This window comes from Scyliorhinus canicula, chromosome 18, assembly GCF_902713615.1.
Source record: "Scyliorhinus canicula chromosome 18, sScyCan1.1, whole genome shotgun sequence".
NCBI classification, from domain to species: domain Eukaryota; kingdom Metazoa; phylum Chordata; class Chondrichthyes; order Carcharhiniformes; family Scyliorhinidae; genus Scyliorhinus; species Scyliorhinus canicula.
Genome location: NC_052163.1, coordinates 9,712,084 through 9,738,415, shown reverse-complemented (window position 1 = coordinate 9,738,415; position 26,332 = coordinate 9,712,084). Strand labels below are relative to the sequence as shown.

General features: G+C 51.8%; 1 protein-coding gene across 5 annotated transcripts in view; it reads right to left on the bottom strand.

The window, feature by feature from the left end:
- The window catches only part of pitpnc1a (phosphatidylinositol transfer protein cytoplasmic 1a), a 384,643-nt gene that overhangs the window by 187,830 nt on the left and 170,481 nt on the right, over positions 1-26,332 (bottom strand). For 4 of the 5 annotated variants that reach the window (XM_038776787.1, XM_038776789.1, XM_038776792.1 and 1 more), the window contains one exon: positions 16,219-16,367. In XM_038776787.1, coding sequence (XP_038632715.1) covers positions 16,219-16,367 — 149 coding nt within the window. The remainder of the gene's footprint in view (positions 1-16,218; positions 16,368-26,332) is intronic. The other variant, XM_038776790.1, reaches the window with a different exon arrangement.

Here is a 26,332-nt window from a genome sequence, read left to right as displayed (position 1 = left end):
CATACTTTGGTGGTGGAGCCTTTGAGAGTGGGTGGAAGAGCATACCCTGGCAAGGGTGCATGAAGGCCATGGGAAGTGGGTGGGGGACATAAGTTGCCATGGGGACATTTGAACTTACCTTTTAAAAGGTCCTCTCATGTAAACTATGGTTCACAACACCTCTGAGATGCTGTGAACCATAACTATTTGAAATTCAGGACCGACTCCACGAACATTGTGGCAGGTTGGGGCGTGCCTATCTCCAAAATGGAGCTGGCCAGGTCGGGAGTGCAGGGGCGAAATTCTCCCCTACCCGGCGGGGAGGGGGGTCCCGGCGTAGCGGAGTGGCGCCAACCACTCCGGCGTCGGGCCTCCCCAAAGGTACGGAATTCTCCGCACCTTTAGGGGCCAAGCCCTCACATTGAGGGGCTAGGCCTGCGCTGGAGCGGTTGGCACCACACCGACTGGCGCCAAAACCGGCAACAATGGCCTTTGACCCCCGCCGCCCGGGTTGGTCGAAAGGCCTTCGCCGGTTCGCGCATGCGCCGGTGCGTCAGCTGCCGCTGACATCACCACCGGCGCATGCGCGCTGAGGGATTCTCTTCCGCCTCCGCCATGGTGGAGGCCGTGGCGGCGGCGGAAGAAAAAGAGTGCCCCACGAGACTGGCCCCCCCGCCGATCAGTGAGCCCCGATCGCAGGCCTGGCCACCGTGGGGGCACAACCCGGGGTCCAGTCGCCCCTCGCTCCCCCCCAGAACCCCGGGGGCCCGCTCGCGCCGCCGATCCCGCCGGCACAGAGGTGGTTCAAACCACGGCGGCGGGAGAGGCCTCTCAGCGGCGGGACTTCGGCCCATCCAGGCCGGAGAATAACGGCGGCACAGAAACCCGTAGCCTCCTGCCTGCCCCCGCCATTCTCCGAAGCGGGCGGCGGGATTGGCGGCACGCCGACTTTTTGCGGGTGGGAGAATTCTGGACATGGCGGTGGCGGGATTTCCAGCAGCCCCGGGCGATTCTCCGACCCTGCTGGGGGTCGGAGAATTTCGCCCCAGATCAGTGACCCAAACAAGCCATACCCTCAAAAGGCACTCCTGAAAATAAGAAACCCTGGGAAGGGGGTCATGAATCCCAGAATCAGGACCCAGTCGCCCTTTTTAAAAAGTTCCTGAGTCAACCTGAGTCAATGAAAGTCCAGCCCAATTTCTCTTAACACATGATATGGATGTCCATATAGAGCAGTGGAGGTAAAACCCCTGAAATCTTTCAGAAACAACTGGATACCAGAATCGGGGGATATTAGGAACTGTCAATTGAGCTTCATTTGTAATAAATCTGAGATATTGTGAAATAGGAGCTGTGATCTTACACCAAGCTGCCATTTAATAAATCAAAGAAAAGTTAGCAATCTTACTTTCACTATTCCATGCAAAGCGAGCATTGCTGCTCTCAATGAGTCTTGACAATACTAAAGGTTATTCACTGTAAACAATAGAAATAATTAAGGGCGCATTCCTAAGTGTCATTTAGGGTGGGATTGGCAGGATGTTTCTCGATGGCCGTGGTGGTGAGATTGTAACACTTATTTAATGGTACTTAGTGCCAAAAATGAGCCCCCATGAATGTCTCACCATTACTGCTGTCTCACTGTCTGATTTGCCAGACTCACGCTTCGGTGCCTTGCCGCTAACAAGGGGGAGCTGCTTTTAAACACTCCCTCACCACTCACCCCTAGTCAACACACAAGCATGGCAGCACGCGGACCTGCTCCTCGCTTTGGCGATACCTGCCTGGCCAGGCTTCTCGACAGCATCGATGACGGATGTGGCGTCCTGTTCCCCCGAGGGGGTCGGAGGCTCGGCAGTAGGGCCACCAATCTGCCTGGGAGGCAGTGGCAGCGGCTGCAAGAGTGGGCAGCATGACCAGGAGGGCCACTATACAATGTAGGAAGAAGAGCAACGACCTCCATCGAGCTGCAAGGATAAGTTACCACCTCTTTCCTGTATCAGTTCCGCCTGCAACCCCTCAAATTTCCAACCTCTCATTCCCCACCCTAGGAGAAGACAGCCCATAATAAGCAGGAAAGGGCCAAAACGGGGGTGGGGGTTGGAATACTAGAGATCTGAGTTCTCACCTTTATGAGGATTGGGTCGACCAAGGAGAGGGAAGTCACCGAGGTTGGCCTCTGCCGCAGAGATGAGGATCTACTGCCCCTTCACCCAGATGACACGTTTCAAGTGAGTTGTTCACGTCAGACAAAATTATCCTTCTGTCTCACTGACCACATGTCCATTCTCTTGCAGGATTTCTATCTGATCGGGCCGGGCCACCCGGGGTCATCCTTCCCACCCCCCAACACCCAAGAGACTGCCTTGGAGAAGAGCCCAGAGGAGACCTCCATCGAGGGGTCACAACTATCAACCCCGGTCTTCCACAATGCAGAGACACCACCTCAGTGGGCTTCATTAGTGGACAGGCTTCTGGGGCATCACACAGTTGCTAATGCACATCAGGTGGAGGCAGGAACATCCAAAGGTGTCAGCAGTCAGAGGTCTGCTGGATCCCAGGATTCAGCTGAGTCCCGGTCAGACACCGAGCCTCTGGACAAGTTCTCCCAGAGCTGATGCAGATGCAAGGACACAGCTGTGAGATTCAGGAGGGGTTGTCAGCAAAATTCCAGTGACTGCATAGCCGATTGGAGGAGTTCCAAAGGCTACGGGTGTAGGAGATAATGCTGAAATGGGGAGGCCAACATTGCTAGGCTGGTGACCACAGTGGATAGCCTGGAGCACAAGGTCTTGGATGGTGGTGTCCAAGGCATGGCTCAGTCTGAGACAACGATGGCTGAGGGCCTCGACATCATGTCCCAGATGCAGGAGGACATTGCTGAGATACTGCAGAGCATGGCCCAGTCACTGGTCATCATCACTGAGGGCGACAACACCATGTTGTAGAAAATGGTGTAGACAATGTTGTAGACAAGTTTTAAAAATATTGTAACTGCAGCTGAAATACAAGCCGTATTGTTAAGTCAAGGTCAGCTTGGCGGTAAAACCTTACACCAGCCTCTCAGCTAGACTGCAAAGGGAGTAAGTCAGATAGGAATGTGTGATGGTCGAGACCGCTATTCAGAATTCACACTTTAAATCTTATAAACTTTATAAACCAATATGGGGCAAAGGCTGGGCGGTATCAAGCACCGGTATAAAGGGTGGGATTCTCTAATCCCGCGGCAGAGTGTCCACGCCGTCGTAAATGGCGTCACGTTTTACGACGGCGTGAACGGGCAGCTGCCAGGACTAATTCTGGCCCCTACAGGGGGCCAACACGGCGCTGGAGCGGTTCACACGAACTGTGCGCCGCGGGATCCGGGCATGCGCATGGCGCCTGCATGCAAAGTGGCCTCCTTCAACGCGCCGGCCCCGATGCAACATAACGCAGGGCTACAGGGGCCAGCGCGCAGGAAAGGAGGTCCCCAGCTAGAGACTCCGGCCCACCAATCGGTAGGCCCCGATCGTGGGCCAGGCCATATCGGAGGGCCCCCCGGGGTCGGACCCCCCCACAGGCCACCATCCGACCCTTCAACGTCGAGGTCCCGCTGGCTCAGAGCAGGTTAGAACGGAGCTGGAGGGACCCTTTATTTCTCCAGGCCGCTCGCCCCATCCGGGCCGGAGAATCGCGAGGGGGGTCGCGTATAGCGGCCCGCGACCGGCGCCGTGCCAACCACACCGCCGCCAATGGCACCGATTCTCCGCTCTGTGGAGAATCACATACCGCCGTCGGGGCAGCGTGGCCCGGTCGCGGGGATTCTCCGGCCCGGCCCAGGGCTGGAAGAATCCCGCCCAAGGTTACTGGCACAAGTGTTGCCTGTGTCTTCTTTCTCTCTTCACATTTGTTCTCTTCCAGTTGGGTTTTCTTCCTCATGCCCTGCCGGGTTTTTGCTTTTTTTATTTTGTATTTTTGTAGTTTTGAAGTGTACTAACTTGATTTTTGCAATAAAATGCAATCTCGCACTCCCACCGGATCCTCGTCTCTTATTTGAAAAATAAGAGATCCTACATGTACCCACTTGAGAATATTTTGTTTGTCAAACGTTCAACAGTACCTCTATACAAAGAAATGAAAACCAACTCGATAACAGCCCATATATCACACTAACCATTAATCAACAACAAAACGGCACCGCACCATACACAGAAGTACCTTTTTGCTGCAAAATATCGAGACAAACACAAAGCTACAACAGTTCATTTGTAGAAAGAAAACCACAACACATTGTATCACCCCTCACAGGTCCTCAACAGAAATGGAGGATCCGTGCTGTTCGGTCATTTTACAATCAGTCTCTGTTCATATGCCTCCGTTATATAGGCCTTCTTATATGATCTAAGTTCGTCGGAACCAAGGCTCGGTATCCACATGTTCCACTGGCGTTCATATTGCAGCAAAATAATAATAAATTTCCTGCAAGTCTTGATTCGCGGTGATGTACTAGTTGACATGCAGCATTCACCACACTTACAAAAAAATCATCAGCAACCTGCAAAGGTTCATTAAGTGGCTCATTCAAATCAATCTGCCCACTCTCCCCCTCCTGCAGCTCCCAGCAGCAGACTCCTCAGCAGTGGAAAGTTACACCGACCCAGTGCACGGCAAAAGAAAAAAGAGCTCCCCATCCTCTTCTCCACCCCAGGTCATCTAACATTCTCCCTTTCCTTACTCCAGGCCACAGAAGCAAGAGGTGGCAGCAAACAAACACACATCCTCCAGGCAGCTGAAGCCGCAAGCAGCAACAAGCAGCAAACACCACTTATTCGGATCAACTGTCACTCTGTCTCCCTCTTGCAGCTCCCAGTAGTAGACTCTTCAGCAGCAGAAAATCACACCGGCCAAGAGCACGGCACAAGAGCTCCCTTTCCTCCTATCCAGCCCAGGCAGCAAGTCACCTCACTATCCTCCCTCTCCTTACTCCACGCTACTGAAAAATACAACAGCAGCAGCCTCCAAACATTTTCAGCTGCAAGCAGCAGCAATCAGCCAAAACTTCAGCATATAACCAAGAAAAAGGTTCTGTCGTGGAAGCTTTTGGTAGGGCAGACTGGCAGCAGCTGTAGTTACACCTGTTATGGGTATCCACAATATTTACAGATGGCTTGAAGGCTTTGTGGTGATATGCATCACTATAAATACACAAGGGGTTAATGTAAGTACACGTAGACTAGCTAGACACTAGAGGGAGCTCCAGAGACATGACACACAAACACTCAACCAATACATCAGTTAGATAGGACACGACCAATGGGCATTCACGAAACGCACAGAGGTGACACTACCACAGGGGGGCATTACACCAAGCCATATATAAAGGACACAGCACACATGATCTTCCTCTTTCCAGTGGAGTCACTCAGTGTATACGCAAGGTTGATTCAATATCACACCCACAACGTGGATTGTAGCAGACTGGTCTGTCAGTCTGAGTAGCTATAGAAGGATTAACAGTAGTGGCGAACCCAAGTAGGAGAATTGTAAATAGTTCAATAAACGTGTTGAAGTTATCTCCACGTCTGTACCTTCCTTTGGCAGAGTGAACATCAAGGAAGCCGCTTATGCTACGCCAAGAGCATAACAAGACAGGCTTCACAGATGAAAAGTCCCTCAATACCCCCCCCCTTCCCCCCCCACACACACCCCGTGCGACCCCCGACCCCGACCTGGAAAGCTTCAGTGCTCCCCCAACCAAGACTCCCCCCGACCTCCCCACAGAGCACCGGGGCAGCAGTTCCAGTGCCCTTGAGTTGCATGGCCAAAAATGGAAATGGCTACTCATCTCCTCAGTTTCCCTCAGCAGCCATTGCGGCAGTTTCATGTGTTTAAAAGGGAGTACTAAACGATGTCCGCGTGATTTCTCGCTGGGGATCTGGTTAATTCCCAGGTTCCCTTTCAATCTCATTAGCGGCATTTGACTTTAATGCTGATAATGAGATTGAAATTAATGCAAATTGGGGTCAATAATATGCTCGCCATATTTGGGCAAGATCTGGAACTCAGCACTGGGAGAGGTCCGGTTAGATGGCAAACTGATTGGCGCCCGGCCTTTCTCGCTATTTAACCAGTGTGCCCAGAACAATCCCAGGCTAAATGCGGTGGTTAAATTGGGCCCTGAATCAAAGCAACAAACAGAGCATGATGGGTGTTCAGGAGGTGGAAAACAACCTCCTTTCTGAAAGTGAGTAATTTCTGGAATCACATCTCTGAGTGGACTATTTTGTCACTTTTCAGAACTGTGTCATGTCACAGATATAAGGGCCTGGTGGCCATTCAGAATGTAATTTCCTCTTAGCAAAATCACTTCTTACAATTTCCTCTCAATAAAATTTCCTTCTGCATGATTTCCTGAAACTGCTTCATTTCCGTAAGGCTCAGGTAACACAAAGATTCAAATAAGTCAGGATATATTCCACTTCCTTTTAGAAGACAGTTTATAGTTCTGCTAAGTTTAAAACACTGACACCAGAAAGTAATTAAAATCAGCTGCAGAATTAAAGAGTATGTCGTGTTGGTGTAAACATTAGGCCACAGAATAAAAGAATGAACACATGGGTGGGGATTCTCCCCTGTCCGGCAGGGCGGGGGGGGGGTCCTGGCAGACCGGAGTGCTGAGAACCACTCCGGCGTCGGGCCTCCCCAAAGGTGTGGAATTCTCCGCAGCTTTAGGGGCTAGGCCCGCACCGAGTGGTTGGCGCCGTCGACCGGCGCGAACGGCCTTTGGCGCCCGCCAAAGCGGCCGCTGACGTCACCCCGGCTCGGCTCACGCCGCCAATCCTGCTGGCACCGGAGGTGTTTTGATTCCCACTGGCGGGATTGGCCTGTCAGCGGCGAGACTTCGGCCCATCGCGGGCCGGAGAATCGCCGCAGGGGGCCCGCCAACCGACGCGGCACAATTCCAGCCCCCGCCGATTCCCGGGTGGCGGAGAATTCGGGCCACGGCGGGGGCGGGTTTGACGCCGGGCCCGGGCGATTCTCCGACCTTGCGGGGGGTCGGAGAATTCCGCCCATGTTCTTATTTCAGAGGAACGCAATATTTTAATTTGAATGGTTTATATATTTTCCTCCGCTTTACCATGTTATCACTGTTCCTGTCCACCATCTTCCCCACTACTGTTAGCAGTCAGAATTTGGACTCTTTACCAGCAAACACTTCATGCTATGCTGGTATTACTGAAATTAGGTTAAGGACCAATATATGGCCAGCCCTTGGCCTCACCACTCTTGGTGAGGAGGCCTAAATTACATTGCCCTCGTGCCTAAAAATGGCCCCTTCCTGTCTACTGCCCATCCCTGAGCTGTCCCTCTTAATATGGAGGGTGGGCAAGCAGCAAAATTGGCAGCCAGACCATGATATTTAAATGAACAATTATTAAGGTCAACTGGGCTTGTTATTCCCATGCCATAAAACAAGCTTTTTAAAAGTGGGATTGAGGGCAGGTGTAAAAAGGGTCATGGTGCACCCTGAAATTAATATAAGCATCCCAACCACCAGGTAGGATCAGCAAGGTGGCGAACAGAAAGAGTGCCAGTTTTGTGACGGGAGATATGAGAGAACGCATGGCCCAGGAGCAAGAAGCAGAGTGGAATAGGGGAATGTTAGACATCCCGACAGTAAACAACACGGTTAGCTGCAATTTGGAACCATCAGACAGACAACACCGGAGCCGAGTAAAACGACATCTGATCACCACCAACCAATCTGATTCTTCACTGAACTGAAGTCTTTCAAGCAACAAACCTTAAACTGAGTCACTTTCAGGATCACCCACCAAGAGATTTAGTTCCCATTTCTGTAGAAAAGTTAGCACAGACCCCCAGCCCGCAAGCACTCCAAATAAACACTCTCTCTCTCAATCGTCTTGTTGGTTTATGGGAAGCCAAACACCAGGTTGGATCGCAATGGCTCTACTTCATTGGCAGCAAACTACTTTGTACTCATGTAGTTGTGAAGGCGCTAGCAAAATGCAAACCATGGGTGGAATTACCAGCTGTTCACACTGGCGGGATATTCCGGCCCCACTGACGGCGCACCCACACCTTGGGTTTCCTGATGACGAGGGGTACATTCAATGGGAAATCCCGTTGACAACCACGGAACTGGAAAATCGCGCTGGCCAGGTCTAAAAAACACTGCCATAAAACATTTGGCCTGTGCAGCAGCATGAGAGCAAAAAGCTCACTTTTCTTTACTTCAAGGGCTTGAAGGGTAGAAAGGTAGCATGGGCAGCAGGGTAGCATGGTGGTTAGCATAAATGCTTCACAGCTCCAGGGTCCCAGGTTCGATTCCCGGCTGGGTCACTGTCTGTGTGGAGTCTGCACGTCCTCCCCCTGTGTGCGTGGGTTTCCTCCGGGTGCTCCGGTTTCCTCCCACAGTCCAAAGATGTGCGGGTTAGGTGGATTGGCCATGCTAAATTGCCCGTAGTGTCCTAATAAAAGTAAGGTTAAGGGGGGGGGGGGTTGTTGGGTTACGGGTATAGGGTGTATACGTGGGTTTGAGTAGGGTGATCATGGCTCGGCACAACATTGAGGGCCGAAGGGCCTGTTCTGTGCTGTACTGTTCTATGTTCTAAAGGAAGGGGAGGGGGTCATTATTCGTGGGCTTCCTGTTGCCAGTCACAGGGTACCCTCATGAGTATGAACCCCATCTTTCTTTCTTAAATTCCCCTCCCACCTCCCCCCACCCCTTTCCCTAACTTACTCAAACCTTCAAATCCAAGACCCTGGATTTGGAGACCCTTCTCTCCAGCAGTCCCTGGATTTGGAGACCCTTCCCTCCAGCAGTCCCTGGACTTGGAGACCCTTCTCTCCAGCAGTCCCTGGATTTGGAGACCCTTCTCTCCAGCAGTCCCTGGATTTGGAGACCCTTCCCTCCAGCAGTCCCTGGACTTGGAGACCCTTCTCTCCAGCAGTCCCTGGATTTGGAGACCCTTCCCTCCAGCAGTCCCTGGATTTGGAGACCCTTCCCTCCAGCAGTCCCTGGATTTGGAGACCCTTCCCTCCAGCAGTCCCTGGATTTGGAGACCCTTCCCTCCAGCAGTCCCTGGATTTGGAGACCCTTCCCTCCAGCAGTCCCAGTAACGGCCACTGATGCCTTCCTGGCACTAGCAGGGCTAATGGAACTGCCAGCCAATCAGATTGGCTGACAGTCTCAGAGGGTGGAGCTTCTGCCCTGATGAGAGGTGGAAGTCCCACTCAGCCCTCATTAGCTCATCCCCTAGTGCTTTATGGGTCGGCATGTAGTTCCGTTGGTTGGTTCCATACCAACATGGTTTCTGGGGATGTTTGTGCCGTCTGTCCTCCCACCATAATATTCAGCCCTGTAGGGCTGTTGCACTGTGAGTATGGAGGTCATGAGGATAGTAGGTACGACAAAATGGTTACCATTAGAAACAATACCATGTTCGACCAATTAAAGAGTACCAAAAGAGCACATCTGTGGTCTCCGGAACACAGGAACAAGACTAGATCCTTGAGCCTGTTGTGCCATTCAGTTAGATCATGGCTGATCTGAATATAGCTAGTTTTATAAATCTAAATACATCTTACTGCCATAATTAAGGACAGTGATGGAGAACCTGGTAGTTTAGACTCATATTGACATCTTTGCACAAGATCAGAAGGTTGAATCAATTTAATATAGCACATTTTAAAAGTTTCTTGGAAGGGCTAAGGTGACTGCAATGAAGTCAGTTGCTGCATTGGAAGACTGGGCGGAAGTTTGCACTCTGTACACAGAACATAGGACATAGAATCCTTTTAGTGGAGAAGTAGGCCATTTGGGCCATTGGGTCTGCCCCAACCCTCTTAAAGAGTACCCTACCTTAATACAATCTCTTCCTCTATCCCCATAACCCCATCTAACCTTTGGACATTAAGGAGCAAGTTAGCATGGCCAATTCACCTACTTGCACATCTTTGAACTGTGCGAGGAAACCGGAGCACCCGGGGGAAACCCACGCAGACACGGGGAGAATGTGCAGACTCCGCACATTCACCCGAGGTCGGAATCAAACCCGGGTCGCTGGCGCAGTGAGACTGCAGTGCTAACCACTGTGTCACTGTGCCTCCCCCAGTTCTGCCTTGGGCAAGAAAACCAGTGTACAGCTCTCCAGCTGCACAGCTGAGCTTTCTATCCAGATACCCTGGCACACTTGTGCATAGAAAATCTGGGGGGTGGTTTTTGCTGTCACGCTGGCGAGATGGGGCTTGATAACGCCGGCACCAGCGGCTCCAGAGATTGGGGTGCCTTTTTGAAAGGTCCCCTCAATCAGCATTGAAAAAATACTATCGCTGCCCCCCCCTCCTGCAAATATCAAGCACCGGGTCAACATCCACCCCCCTGCCAAGCACCAGAGGAACCCCAGTACAGGGGCGAACTCCCACACAGAAGGGGAACAGTTGCTACTGGGGCTCCCCTGGCACTGCCATTTTCTCCTCTGGCAAACACCAGCAGAAAGTCCCTCCCACTGAAAGTCCATCCCAATTTTCAGTTCTCACATTTCATTCCCCTACAAGGATATACATGAGTCCATGGGTGGAATTTTCCCCCAAAATGGCAAAGTGTCAGGTTCTGTGTGCTTTTCCCCAGAGAAACTGCCAGGTTTTCTCTCCAGATTTTCTAACACTTTGTCAGAAAAAACAACCAGCAAGGTTGGCACCGGGAGGGCACTGCCCAGTTATGGCCCTCACCACCCAGAGGCTATACTCACCTCCAAGCTTGCTAGTTTACACACACAATGGGGGGGATTCTCCCATTCGGCGAAAGAATGTCCTCGCCGTTGGAAACGACGTCGCGTTTCGCGACAGCGTGAACGGGCCGCTGGAAGTACCGGTTCTGGCCCCTACAGGGGGCCAGCACGGCACAGGAGCGGTTCACGCTGCTCTAGCCTCCCATCCCAGCGCGAACTGTGCACCGCAGGATCCACGCATGCGCAGTGACCCGGGGTCAACGAGGACATGCGCAATGGTGCCGGCGTCAACTTGCACATGTGCGATGGCCACCCTCAACGTGCCGGCCCCGATGCAACATGGCCCGGGAGTTCAGGGGCCGGCGCATAAGAAAATAGGCCCAGGGAGCGAGAGGCCGGCCCGCTGATCGGTGGGGCCTGATCGCGGGCCAGGCCCCATCGGAGGCCCCCCCCGGGGTCGGAGCCCTCCTCCACCCCCACAGGTCGCCCCCCTCGACCCTGCACGCAGAGTTCCCGCCGGCTGCGACCAAGTGTGTACGGCGCCAGTGGGACTCTGCCTTTTCATCAGGGTCGGAGAATCGGCAGCACGGCCGCATAGAGCGGCGCACGACTGGACTGCGCCAAATGCCAAAGGCGCCAATTCTCCGCTATGCGGCGAATCGCGTGCCGGTGCCGGGGCGGTGTGGCGCGGTTGCGGGGATTCTCCTGTCCAATCCCGCCCAGTTTATTTTCACACTCTTTTAATACCAGTAGTGATTCCTGCCGGTGTGACATCATGCCAGTGTGGGGCGGGGGGCGGAGGGGAGGGGATCATCTGACATTCCAAGACGCAATGGCCAACCTTACAGGTTGTTGTTTCAGCATTAAAGCATACTTAAATTAATTTAAATTTATGAAGATCAGGTTCACTCCCTCGCGGCGTGTGAACCTGACTACGTCAGTGGGGAGGGCCTGGAACATCACATTTTCATTTCTCACTGGCGCAAATCCCGTTTTTGGTCTCTCATGAGAATTGGTGACCATTGCGGGATTTGCACCCATGGCGATCGGGCCCGAAAATCGTGGCCCTTATGTCTTTTTTTAGAAAATAATTTTTATTTAAAAATTTTGAATTTATACAACAACAACGAACCATAATAAAATACCAAAAATAACAATAATATTAGCAATCATAAACATTCGCCCCACCTCCATGAACAACACAGCATTTTAACAACAACGCAAATTAACACAATATTAAGTAACATAATAGAAACTACACTAAGGAACACCCCTCCACTGTAGCAAGATCCTTCGTCGGGCTACTAGGGACGCAAAGGCCAGGACACCGGCCTCTTTCGCCTCCTGCACTCCCGGCTCTACCGCAACTCCAAAAATCGCGAGTCCCCACCCTGGTTTGAACCTGGAACCAACCACCCTCGACACCGTCCCCGCCACCCCCTTCCAGAATTCTTCCAGTGCTGGGCATGCCCAGAACATATGGGCGTGGTTCGCTGGACTCCCCGAACATCTGGTGCACCTGTCCTCACCCCCAAAGAACCTACTCATCCTAGTCCCGGACATGTGGGCCCGGTGCAGCACCTTAAATTGGATGAGGCTAAGCCTCGCACATGAGGAGGAAGAGTTGACTCTCTCCAAGGCATCCGCCCAAGTTCCATCCTCTATCTGCTCCCCGAGTTCCTCCTCCCATTTAGCCTTCAGCTCCTCCACTGACGACTCCTCCACCTCCTGCATTACCTTATAGATGTCAGACACCTTACCCTCTCCGACCCACACCCCCGAAAGCACACTGTCCATCGTCCCCCGCGAGGGCAGCAAAGGGAATCCCTCTACCTGTCGCCTAGCAAACGCCTTTAACTGCAAGTATCTGAACATGTTCCCTTGGGGAAGCCCAAATTTATCTTCCAGTTCCCCCAGGCCTGCAAACTTCCCGCCAATAAACAGGTCCCTCAATTTACTGATGCCCACCCTTTGCCACCCCCTAAATCCCCCATCCTTGTTCCCCGGGATGAACCGATGATTGCCACCCAATGGAGCCTCCATCGAGCCCCCTGTTTCCCCCCTATGCCGTCTCCACTGTCCCCAGATTCTTAGGGTCGCCGCCACCACCGGGCTCGTGGTAAACCTCTTAGGGGAGAGCGGCAATGGCGCCGTTACCATGGACCCAGGCTCGTACCTCTACATGACGCAATCTCCACTCTTTTCCACGCCGCCCCTCCCCCCTCCATCACCCATTTACGCACCATTGACACATTGGCCGCCCAACAGTACCCCAGAAGGTTGGGTAGCGCCAACCCGCCTCTATCCCTCCCTCGCTCCAGGAACACCCTCTTCACTCTCGGAGTCCCATGTGCCCACATGGGCACTCTCCTAAAGAAGGCCCTGGGGATAAAGATGGGCAGGCACTGAAAGAGGAACAAGAACCTCGGAAGCACCGTCATTTTGACGGACTGCATCCTCCCCGCCAACGATAATGGCAGCATGTCCCACCTCTTGATCTCCTCCTCCATCTGATCTACAAGTCTGGTGAAATTATGTTTGTGAAGAGTCCCCCAGTCCCTGGCCACCTGCACCCCCAGGTACCTAAAGCTCTCTCCTGCCCGCCTAAGCGGGAGCCTACCAATTCCTTCCTCCTGGTCTCCAGGGTGCACCACAAACACCTCACTCTTGCCTAAATTTAGTTTATAACCTGAAAAGGTCCCAAACTCAGCTAGCAGCTCCATCACCCCCGGCATCCCTCCTACCGGGTCCGCCACATACAGTAACAGGTCATTGGCATACAATGACACCCTATGTTCCTCCCCACCTCGCACCAAACCTCTCCACCTCTCTGAATCCCTCAACGCCATCGCCAGCGGCTTGATTGCCAGTGCAAACAACAAGGGGGACAGGGGGCAACCCTGCCTGGTCCCTCGGTAAAGCCGGAAGTACTCCGACCTCCTCCCATTCGTGGCCACGCACGCCATCGGGGCCTCATATAGCAGCCTTACCCATCTAATGAACCCTTCACCAAATCCAAACCTCCCCAACACCTCCCATAAGTACCCCCACTCCACTCTATCAAAGGCCTTCTCCGCATCCAGCGCCACCACTATCTCTGCCTCCCCCTCAATTGCCGGCATCATGATGACATTCAACAATCTCCGCACATTCGTGTTCAGCTGCCTTCCCTTCACAAAACCTGTCTGGTCCTCGTGCACAACCCCTGGCACACAGTCCTCTATCCTGGTGGCCAGGATTTTTGCCAGCACCTTGGCATCTACGTTGAGGAGAGATATGGGCCTGTATGAACCACACTGCTTGGGGTCCTTGCCCCTCTTTGAAATTAACGAGATCAGCGCCCGTGACATCGTCGGGGGCAAAGTCCCCCCCTTCCCACGCTTCATTAAGTGTCCGCACCAGCAAGGCGCCCACTAGGTCCACAAACTTTTTATTAAATTCCACCGGGAACCCATCCGGCCCCGGTGCCTTCCTTGACTGCATCTGCCCGATCCCCTTAACTAGCTCCTCCAGCTCAATCGGCGCACCCAACCCCTCCACCTGCTCCTCCTGCACTTTCGGGAAATAAAGCCCGTCGAGGAACCTCTCCATTCCACTCCTCTCCCCCGTTGGCTCCGACCGGTACAGTTCCCCGTAAAAGTCCTTGAAGACCTCATTCACCTCTACCCCCTTCCGCACCACATTCCCACTCTTGTCTCTCACTCCAGCAATTTCCTTAGCCGCATCCCGCTTGCGGAGCTGATGAGCCAGCATCCGACTCGCCTTTTCACCATGTTCGTACACTACCCCTTGTGCCTTCCTCCACTGTGCCTCTGCCTTTCTAGTGATCAGCAAATCAAATTTAGCCTGCAGGCTGCGCCTCTCCACCAACAGTCCCTCCTCTGGTGCCTCTGCGTACCTCCTGTCCACCTCCAGCATCTTTCCCACCAGTCTATCCCTCTCACTCCTCTCGCTCCTCTCCCTGTGTGCCCGGATGGATATCAGCTCCCCACGAATCACTGCCTTCAGGGCTTCCCAGACCATCCCCACCTGAACCTCCCCCATATCATTCACCTCGAGGTACCCCTCAATACTTGCCCGGACCCTCCTACACACCTCCTCCTCCGCCAACAACCCCACATCCAACCGCCACAATGGGCGCTGGTCCCGCACCTCCCCCATCTCCAACTCTATCCAATGCGGAGCGTGGTCGGAGATTGCAATGGCCGAATACTCGGCCTCCTCCACTCTCGGAATCAGTCCCCTACTCACCACGAAGAAATCTATCCGAGAATAGACCCTATGTACGTGGGAGAAGAAAGAGTACTCGCGTGCCCTCGGCCTCACAAACCTCCATGGATCCACCCCACCCATCTGGTCCATAAACCCTCTCAGTACCTTGGCCGCCGCCGGCCTCCTACCTGTCCTAGAGCTGGACCGATCCAGTGAAGGATCCACCCCCCCATGATCAGACCTCCCGCCTCCAGATCCGGGACCCGTCCCAACATACGCCTCATAAAGCCCGCATCGTCCCAATTTGGGGCATACACACTAGCAGTACCACCTTCTCTCCTTGTAGCCTGCCCCTAACCATAACATACCTACCCCCCTTATCCGCCACCACCTCCGATGCCTCAAACAACACATTTTTCCCCACCAGAATCGCCACTCCCCGGTTCTTCACATCCAACCCAGAGTGGAAAACCTGCCCCACTCATCCCTTCCTCAGACGGACCTGGTCCGCCACCTTCAGGTGGGTCTCCTGAAGCATTGCCACATCTGCCTTTAGCCCCTTCAGATGAGCCAGTACCCTCGACCGCTTCACCGGCCCATTCAACCCTCTCGCATTCCAGGTGACCAACTGGATCAGAGGGCGTCCCGCCCCCTCCCCCGTCGACTAGCCATAGTCCGTCGACTGCCCGCCCCAGGCCAGCACCCCCTGCCCGACCCAGTCCCCACAGCGACAACACCTCAGCTCTGTCCCCCCAGCCCCCACCAGCTCCTTCCTGACCCTACCAGCAGCAACCCGGTATTCTCCTTTCCCCCCCTCCCTTCCCCCCCAGGCTAGGAACCCTCCCAGCCGCGAACCGTCCTCCATTGTACTTCCGTGGGTCAGCTAACTTCTGCTGACCCCGGAAACTCCCGCCAATAACCCGACCCCTCCCAAAGTGGGATCATCCCCCAATCTATCCCTCCTCCAGGCACCGCTCCAGCGCGGGGAAGAACCAGTTAAGCCTCCCCCCTTTCATTGTCTCCACCCCCCAGCCCCGCAGCGCGGGAAACCAGAGGAAAGCCCGCGCTTTCGATGGCCTTTATGTCTAACTTTAAAATAAATACATTTACATAAAAACGTTTTCATTTCACAAATATTGCGATTAATTAGTATTGGACAAGTGTTAAAAAACATGAAATACAATCATGTTTTGAATTAATTCTAAATGTAAATAGATATTATATAGATATTATGACATAACAGCAGGCTAGAGCTAACATTATTTGAACGTATAATATTGCAGTCTGCATTTACCTGTTGAGGTAAACTCTCTTCTCTGTATACTGGCCCTTGCCATGTGTAGGATCTTCATAAGGTTCATTCTGCACTACCTCCACACCTTCTCCTCTGTCACTCTGCTCATGGCTGTGCTTGCTGATCATATACAGCTGTCCAATCCTGTACTGGAAAACAACAGAAAGAAGTTTATTCAACAACAGAGTAAGTTGCTATGGTGGAAATGATGAGAGAAGTATAAAATATATCTAACACTAAACAATGAAGTAATCCAACACACAAAATGCAAAGGGGTAATTTTAAAACTGGGTGTAAAACATGCAAAGTAAAATAGTAACTCCTCTTACATCCATCTGATTTTCAAGAATAAATAAAATCAATCAGATATTATCATAGAATTTACAGTGCAGAAGGAGGCCATTCAGCCCATCGAGTCTGCACTGGCTCTTGGAAAGAGCACCCTACCCAAGGTCAACACCTCCACCCTATCCCTATAACCCAGTAACCCCACCCAACACTAAGGGCAATTTTGGACACTAAGGGCAATTTATCATGGCTAATCCACCTAACTTGTACATCTTTGGACTGTGGGAGGAAACCGGAGCACCCGGAGGAAACCCACGCACACACGGGGAGAACGTGCAGACTCCGCACAGACAGTGACCCAAGCCGGAATCGAACCTGGGACCCTGGAGCTGTGAAGCAGTTGTGCTATCCACAATCTATTCTAATCATTATTCCTCAGTTAACAGAGCAGCCTGAACCATTTTTGTAATCTTATTAATATCTTCCACTGTGAAGACCGATGCAATATGTTTATCTAACTCCTCCGCCATTTACTGGCTCCCCAATATTATTTCCCTAGTCTCACTCTCCAGGGAGCCTCTGTTTACTTTGGCCTCTTCCTTCTTTTCTTTATATGTAAAAATCCCTTCTGGTCCATCTTCAAATTACTTGCTAGTTTTCACTCACAGTTTATTATCTCTCTCTTTATTATTTCTTGGGTCATCTTTTGTTGGTTTTTAAAACTATCCCAATTCTTTGGCTCATCACTAATCCTTACCACAATGTATGTTTTTCTTTCAGTTTAATAATATCCTTAATTTCCTTGGCTGACCATGGTTGATTCATCCCCTTCCCAGAATCCTCACTGGAACATATCTTTTTTGTGATTAATTCGGTTTCACAGCATTTACAGTTGGTGCTTTTTATACATACAGTCACTTGGTAGTCCAGAAGTTGAATATTGCTGAAAAGGAAGAGATGCTGCCGAAGCTTTTCAGCTTACACTCATCAGGACGAACACAGGAATGTCAAATTTCAAATGATCACAACATTTATATTACAGGAGAAACAGTTTTAATTGGTTGGTAGCTTTGATTGGGCAAGGCATTGTCATGGTGAAAGCAGCCGGAAACTATAGGATCTTCAGCACCTAAATAATTTTTTTAAAGGTGCAAGGCTTGTATAGGTCTCCGCATATCAATGTGTGTTGTTTCAAGCAAGCATAATTGAGTCACATTACGAGCCCAAGATATTATCTTAAATTGGTTGCTAGTGTAATTATTAGCACAATTAGGGGGCGGTATTCTCCAATCCCGCGACAGCGGGATCAGGCCACTCCCACGACTAATTCTGGCCCCTCCAGGGGACCAGCACGGCGCTGGAGCGGTTTGCGCTGCTCCAGCTGCAGATCCTGTGCTAAAATTGTGCGCCGCGGGATCGTGCATGCGCAGTTGCGCTGGCGCCAACGCGCGCATGCGCAGTGGCCTCCTTCAACGAACAGGCCCCGACGCAACGTGGCGCAGGACTACAGTGGCTGGCGCATTGGAAAGGAGGCCCCCAGCCACAGAGGCCGGTCCGCCGATTGGTGGGCCCCGATCGCGGACCAGGCCACATCGGAGGCCCCCCAGGGTTGGACCCCCCCCTCCCCAAAGGCTGCCAACCGACCCGTACACGCCAAGGTCCCGCCGGCCCAGAGCAGGATAGAACAGCGCTGACGGGACTCGCCTCTTTTCTTGCGGCTGCTCGGCCCATTTAGGCCAGAGAATCGGTGGGACGGCCGCGTAGAGCAGCCCGCGACCAGCACTGTGCCAACCATGCCGGCGCCAATTGCACCAATTCTCCACTCTGCAGAGAATCGGGTGCCGGCATCGTGGCGGCGGGGCGTGATTCGCACGGCCCACCGGCGATTCTCCGACCCACCGCAGGGTTGGAGAATCCCGCCCAATGTTGTTCAGCAAGTGCTGTCCAGTCTTGAAATTTGACATTCTTTCATTTGTTCTGATGCAAAATGCTTCAGCAACATGCCTCTCTTTTTACCAATATTCAAGCTTTTTATAGTTAAAAATATCTGCATTTTGAAGACAGGAAGATCTGTCTGCATCCAAATGGGTTATAACCTATCAGGAATGGGAATTTGATCTCCGTTGTGTTTCTGCCAAGGTTAATTTAACACAGAAAAAGCCAATGTCACTCTGTAAATCAAAGCCAATCTTTCTTGCTGCACCCTTTGTAAATTTAGGAATTTCTGAGAAATAATTGGGACTTAAAAGCCCCATGTTCAACTGCAGTTCTCTCATACTTCAGTATTAGGCAGAGAAATTTTACCTCAAGTGCAATTGTTTTTATTGTTTCTGTTACCATGGCAAAACAATGCCTCCAGTTCTGTCCTCACTGAAGGTTCTGTCAGTCAATCAGTTAATAGAATATTTTAAGTCTCTGATGTAAAACCATAAAACAGAGTGGCAATATGTGAAGAAAATGAGTTAGGATAACATCGAGCTATCAACAAGCCCCATGTCAGTTTTTGCAGTAGTATTTTCTGACATTTGTCCAAGTACTTACAGGTGTTTCCAAGCTAAATTTCATGGTTGCAGATACTCTAGGTTTTAAGTACTGTAGATGGTCCCCACAGTACAATAATAGCCTAATTAAATGAAGCACTCTTATGCCAATTACACAGGGGTGATTTAGAAGTGGCACGTTGATTAATAACTGGAAATAAGAATTTTAGAAAAATTAAAGTAATTCCTCACATCCCTGAATTCCCAATATCTACTATATTGTGAGGTAATGTTGAATAGATTGGATAATTGACCTTTTGACTATTTGTCCCTTCGTTTTGATAAATAGTACACAGTCTAGGGATATTTTGTATGTTAAAGGCAATATATAAATGCAAATTGTTGCTATTAATTAATTATTTCATGAAATGTCCCAAATTGCTCTTGAACTGAGTGGCTTGTTCGGCTATTTCAGAGGAAAGGTTTAGAGTCAGCCACATTGCTGTGGGTCTGTACTCACACACAGACCAAACCAGGTAAGGATGGTGGATTTCCTTTCATGAGAACATTAGTGAAGCAAATGGGGTTTTCTTCCAATCAATGATAGTTTCTTTATGATAGACTAGCTTCCAATTCAAGATTTTATTTAAATGTCACCAGCTGCCATGGTGGGATTTGGACCCATGTCCCCTGAGTATTAGCCTGGGTCTCTAAATGACAGTAACATTACCACTCTGCCATCCCTGCTGGTGGTGCTGATTTTGCTGCTGCTCTTAAGTTTCCTAAATATACTAACTTGGTGGCTTCTTCAGGTGTCTTGCTTTATGGGAACTTAAAACCTACAGGACAGGCAGAAATAAACTCTACTTTCACCACAGTTAACACAGTAGATGGAGCTTCAGTTTGCTGAACAATGAGATATCTAAAAGATATTCAAAATATTTTCTGGTTTATGAGAATATTTTGTACTTAGCAAAATGGAATACCATGGCGGGAATTGCGCCGCGCCGGTCGGCGGGCCCCCTGCAGTGATTCACCGGCCCGTGATGGGCCGAAGTCCCGCCGCTGACACGCCTTTCCTGCCAGTGGGAATCAAAGCACGTCTGGTGACGGCGGGATTGGCGGTGCGGGTGGGCGTCGGGGTCCTGGGGGGGGGGGGGGCGATCTGGCCCCAGGGGGGTGCCCTCTCGGTGGCCTGGCCCGCGATCGGGGCCCACCGATCAGCGGGCAGGCCTGTGCCGTGGGGGCACTCTTTTTCTTCCGCCCTGCCATGGACTTCACCATGGCGGGGGCGGAAGAGACCCCCTCCCCTGCGCATGTGCCGGTATGACATCAGAGGCGCTGACGCACCAGCGCATGCGCGGACTTCTGCCGGCCAGCGAAGGCCTTTTGGCCCCAGCTGGCGGGGCCCCAAAGGCCATTCGCGCCGGCCGGCAGAGCGGGAGCCATTCCGGCGTGGGCCTAGCCCCTAAAGGTGCGAATTCTCCGCACCTTTGGGGAGGCCCGACGCCGGAGTGGTTCACGCCACTCCGTCCCGCCGGAACCCCCAGCCCCGCTGGGTAGGGGAGAATCCTGGCCAATGTGTCAGCCAAAAATCATGACTGGCACTGAGTGCTAAATGGAATGCCATGCTCCGGCCCCTCGACAGCGGCATGAATACGTTCAATGCCGCATGTTGGCATGGCCATGCAAATTGTACAGTAATTGCCGTTGGCATATCATTAACTGGTATTCTCCGGGTCTCCAGTGGTGTTGTACCTCTGCCAGGAGGAGTTACTGATGGCGAGATTCACTTGTGGTATATAAAATTGGGAAGCAGGCACCATGGCTACTGAGGGAGAAGGAGGAGGTCGGACATGTTCCCATAAGTGCAACCACAGGCTGCCGGTGCTGCTGCTGGCTGGGGGGAATCTGCCAGGGCTGGGGGGAGGAGCAGCGAGGGGTGACCAGGGGATGACCGTTGGGTCGGGGTGACTCCCCGGGATCAGGGTGTCCAGGCATGCGCCGTCATTGCAAAGCAGGCATCAGCCATCTTGCTGCTCACCCTACTGACCGCACACCATGGCTTGTGGTTGCACAGAACAGCACTGGCTGTATGTATGGGTGCCCCTTTCCACCCACACCCAGCACTGCCCTGCTGGCGGGGCATCACATGATCCACCAAGGAGGACGCCCATTGTAGATCCCACAGGAGGGTGCCAGACAGGCGCCACAGAACATACAACTGGCATGTGTAGGCCCAGCCACTGGTACCCTGGGACAGGTGCCGGGGCTAGAGTTCCCCCCCACCCCCCATCCCCACTGCCCCCCCATGCCGGGCACCAATTGGGCCAGGGCTGCGGTGTGGAGGGCAATGCTGGGGGAACGGCTGGGAATGGGTATGGCGATGGGAAGGGAGGGGAGGGTGGGAGGTGGACATGTGGGAGCAGGGGCTGCAATGCAGGCCAGGGCCACCATGTAGCCTGTTGGGTTTGATCGAGCATGGGAGTATCCACCATTTAACATGTCTACACTTTATCTCCTGCAGACAATGGATTTTGGTGTCCAACCAGGCATGGTTGCCATCACCCTAGCTGCCACAGCCCTGAGAGACTGAAGGTGTACAAGCAGGAGATGCTTGGGGAGAACCGGAGCCAACCCCAAAGGAACTGGGGCCAGCTGGTGAGGGTGGAGGGTCAGCCGCCCAACAGGCTCAGGAGGAGGTGGGAAGGAGGCACCACATCATGCTTTGTGTATGTCAGCAGTGTCTATCATTCAAGGACCTGCTGGACCGAGTGGGTCGGTGAAGACTCCGGCTGAGCAAGGGGACCGTGCCACATCTCTGCCACACACCAACTGCATGTTCATGGAGTGGGACCCCTTTTGGTTCATGAAGACCACACCCTCATCCGCCAGTCCTCATAGGACGTCTGGTATCCCGTCGATCACCCCCTGGACCTGGGGCATTCCAGCGATGGCGGTGATTCCCTTCTGCCTGGGCAACATGGTGAGCTTGGTCCATGCCGAAGGAAATGTATTGTGCCAACCAGGCATACAGACCCTCAGTTATGACGCGGATGCACCTGTACACCGAGTCTGCAGGATCCCGTACAGGCCCCCACTCGTCGCCTGGAAGGACGTCTTGCCTTAATAGTTCAGGACGGCTTTCACCTTGGCGGCCACCGGGAGCGGGTGTCCTCCCCCATATCCCCACAGTACCAGATGCGCCACGATCTGGCAGATGTGTTGCACTGTCCCCCTGCTCAGCTGGAGTCTTCGACGGCATGCCAAATCCGGCAGGTCCTCAAATGACAGATGCTGCCGGTACACACAAAGCCTCATGCGGCACCTTCCTTGCACCTCCGCCTCCTCCTGAGCCTGTTCGGCAGCTGACTACATCCTCAGTGCTGCCTCCTGTTCCTCTTGAGCACGCTCTGCTGCTGTAGCGTCCTCCTCCTCAAGCTGCTCCAGCTCGTGCAACCTCAGTACATCTCCCAGGCCTGCGGCGATAGGAGGAGGGCTACCATTGCTCGCTCAGTTCTGATATCCATTGTCTAAGGGGGGGGGTGAAAGGCCAACGTTAGCATGGTGCGTACCCCGGTGCCCAACCAGGGCCACCAGGTTACACGAATGTCTTGGCACTGCGGACTCTGCCCCTGTTTCTACCTCCCCCCACCCCCGGCCCTGTTGGTGCCCAGCACAGTGGGGGCCTCAGGCCCTGGCACCTGTCCTTGCTTCCAGGGGTACCATCGGCTGGCGATGCCCATGCAAGCAGTCTGCCCCATGGCCCCCGTCTGGTGCCCCCCTGTCGGGGCTACTGTGGTTGTTGCCCTTGGGAGGGCCATGTGATGCCCCCACAGCAGGTGGTGGCCAGTTTGGGGGGGGGGGTTATGGCGGAGGGTGGGATACAGAAATGGTGGGGGTGGGGGCACCCATACGGCGGTGTCACTCTGCAGAACCAGGGGCCAAGGTGGGTGGTCATCAAGATGGCTGCCTTGTGGGTCGCAGCAATGGCGGTCCGGGCCTGGACACCGTCCCAGTCCTGTGGGGCTCATCCCAGCCCATGCCTGCCCCCCCCCCCCCCCATCACCCCTCCCCCTCCACCCCATAGGGGGTTCCCCCCCTCCCCCCAGCCAGCCCGGCCAGTGTCAGGACTGGCAGCCCACAGTCGGGCATCTCCGTGTCCTACCTCCTCTCTCTCCCTCATCAACCACGGCGCCTATTTCACGATTTTTAAAAGCACAAGTGAATCTAGTCCTCGGGAATTCCCATGTAGTGGAGGCAGAGAATCGTGGAGGCCCCGGAGAATATTGCGTCAGGCCCGCTAATGATATGCCAACAGCATTCTGTGGAGTGGAATGCATTGACGCTGCAGTCGAGTCACCGGAGAATTGCGATTTGGCGTGAAACCAGCACCCACCACGATTTTGCCGTCAGAACCAATTCTCCATCCAAATGCATTTCCTGATTCCAGCGTCAACTGACGGACAATCCTGCCCAAGGTGTTTTAACATAGTGATGAGGAAAACATTGTCTCACAGTGGGCTGTGAGACTTTGGAATTTTGTTTCTCAAAATGTGGCTGGAGCAGAGTCTTTGAATATCTTTTAAGGGCGAGGTAGATAGATTCTTGATGAGGGAGTTAAAGGTTATCGGGGGTAGGCAGGAATGTGAAGTTAAGGTTAAAATTAGATCAATCATGATCATACTGAATGGTGGTGCAGGTTTGAGGGACCTATTCCTGCTTCTAATTTGTATGTTCGTATGCAAATTGCACAACAGTCTTCGCAATAGTCAGGCACTGAAATCAATATACTGATGTGACCTTGCTAAGCTTGCCCACTAGTTACCCACTAGTATGTCAGAAAAATCTAGAACTGGTTCATTCAAGAGTAAATAATCAGTGACAGTTACTTACCAACCACCTCTCTAATCCTGAAAATGTAATTTTAAAGTGTGAAGTGTCATTTATTCAGAGTTTTATTCGTCTTGGAGCGTTAAAAAAGTCATCCCCCCCCTTATCTTTTAATCTTATCTTTCTTCCCAATCTTTATTTTAGTTCTCATGCATGGTTAAAATTAAATTTATACTTCCTGGTTTAGACTCTGCATATTAACGACTCTTTGATCTGCTTGATTGAACAGCCTCACTGTTCTGCTCACAAACACCACAGATCCCTTGGTGAGAGCATTGTGATGATTCAAATGCCTGATGAGGGCAGGTTTCTGTTCAGAAGCCCACAAAGGCACTATGTGTTGTATTCTCTATTCTGCTTTACCTGGATGGCTCGGATGAATAGTGTTGAATAAAGAGCACAAAGCTTTGTTAACAAACAAAGCTATAAATGTATTTACACTACTAAGATTTGTTCGCTTTCCTAAAGTAGAAGGTTATTATATAAAACTGTGCTATCTCTAACTTACAGAACTTCCAAGAAAACAACTTCTTTCTCTCACACCTCACTATCTAATCGGCTTACACTCTAATCTTTTTATCATCTTCTAATAATCTAATGCCAGAATCCCAAGTCCATGATATATATATGACTGTTCTGTGGTTCCCTCTAGTGGTATGAATCATTATCAATAACTTGTTAACCCTTTACATCCCAGTCAATATACATATCATGACACTGTGGACAACTGTTCATATTGTGAACACTTTATTTTCCACTGACTGTAAACTCAGTGCCCGTAATGAAAACTGCACGGTGTTTGCAGGCACGGTGACCCGTAAATTTCTGTGTGTGCCTTTCCCACTGCCTACCCATCCACCCCTGACCTGGCCATTAGTTAATGGATGTGGGCAAGGCCTTGGGCAGCCCACTTGGCTTTTGTACCAATTTATGCTCTTAAATAACCAATCAATGCAGTTTCCTGCTTGGTTGCAAACAGCACTCAAGCTAGAAAGGAGGGGGGAAGGAAACGCCACCTTGATGGGGCCCCCTTTCCCTTTGAATGTCCCACCGATTGGCTGCCACATCAGTGGCAAGTTTTAAGACATGCTTTTTGACAGGGGACAGTAACCCCACCACCGATAAAATATTGCCCGATGACACTATCGATTGGTCCACTTTATACTGAGGAGCATACAGTGAGCATAAACAGTCTTGTTAAATTTTAATTTTGATGCATTCAGGTTACCACTTCCAATAATTAATTTCACCACATTTTATGATTCAGATCCTTAATCATCTCCTCACATATAAATCTGTATAAAAAATATTTGCACCACACGACACCTTTTTGTAAATCATTCTTAAAATCTAATGCAGCCCTTGTGTTACTACAGGCCTGAAACATACGATTATGATTATCCAATTCTTTCTCCATTTGTCTGGATCAGCCTCTAATATTCGGGCAGGATGTGCTTTCATAAAATCATGCAAAGTTACTGCACAGAAAAAGGCCATGTAGCTCATCGCATCAGACAAGCCAGATAACCTAATGCTCCTTTGATCTCAACCCCTTTAATATTCTTTTTCAAGCAACTGTCACATTCCCGTTTGAAAAATGATGCACTCTACTTCTACAATGGTGTGTGATAGAAGACCATATTCGAATTACCAATTCTAATTGGTTGCAAGACTGAAGAAATTGGTCATTTAGTAGAGTTGAAACAGTAGAAACCTGTTTCGTAAGTCCGAGAAAGGTGTATTTTGAGAAGTTGTTCTTTGTGTGCATGAGTGTATGGGCGCAATTCTCCAGAAAAAATTTGAAGTGTGCTAGCGAGCGGGAATTGCCGTGAGCTTCCTGGTGCTCGGCCCAGTGAGGCCGGCAATGCAATTCAATGCTAATTGGTCCACTTAACGAGGTCTCATGGGCTTCTCATCGCAAATGAAGGCTTGCCAGCTGATTCACCGGGATCTCGCTCGCCAGTCACCCGTTGAGCAGCACTTAAGCTGCACTTGCTCAGACAGCCCCAGCCAGCGTGCAATGGCGCTCAGGACACCGGCCCCAAGATTCGGAGATGCTGACCTGGGGAGGCTGCTAGATGCCATGGAGGCCAAGGGGGATGCCCTGTTCCCCTGATGGACCTGGAGAGTGGAGAGTCAGCCACAAGGCAGCCAGTGATGCCTGGGATGAGGTGATGCCAACTGTTAGTTCGGGGAGTATGACCAGAGGACTGGCCTTCAGTTTTGCAAAAACGTCAATGACCTACACTGGGCAGCACAAGTGAGTAAACACCAACACCCCCACCAAGCCATGGGAGCATCCACCCCCACCATCGGGAGTGGGGTTTGTACAATGCATTAAACACCTTTTCGCAAAACCTTTATGATGCCTCTGTCACTTCCTTTTGCAATGCGGGCTGACCCCTGGATTCTTTGCCCATCTCTCCAGGTATCCCCCCACTCTCCCTATGACG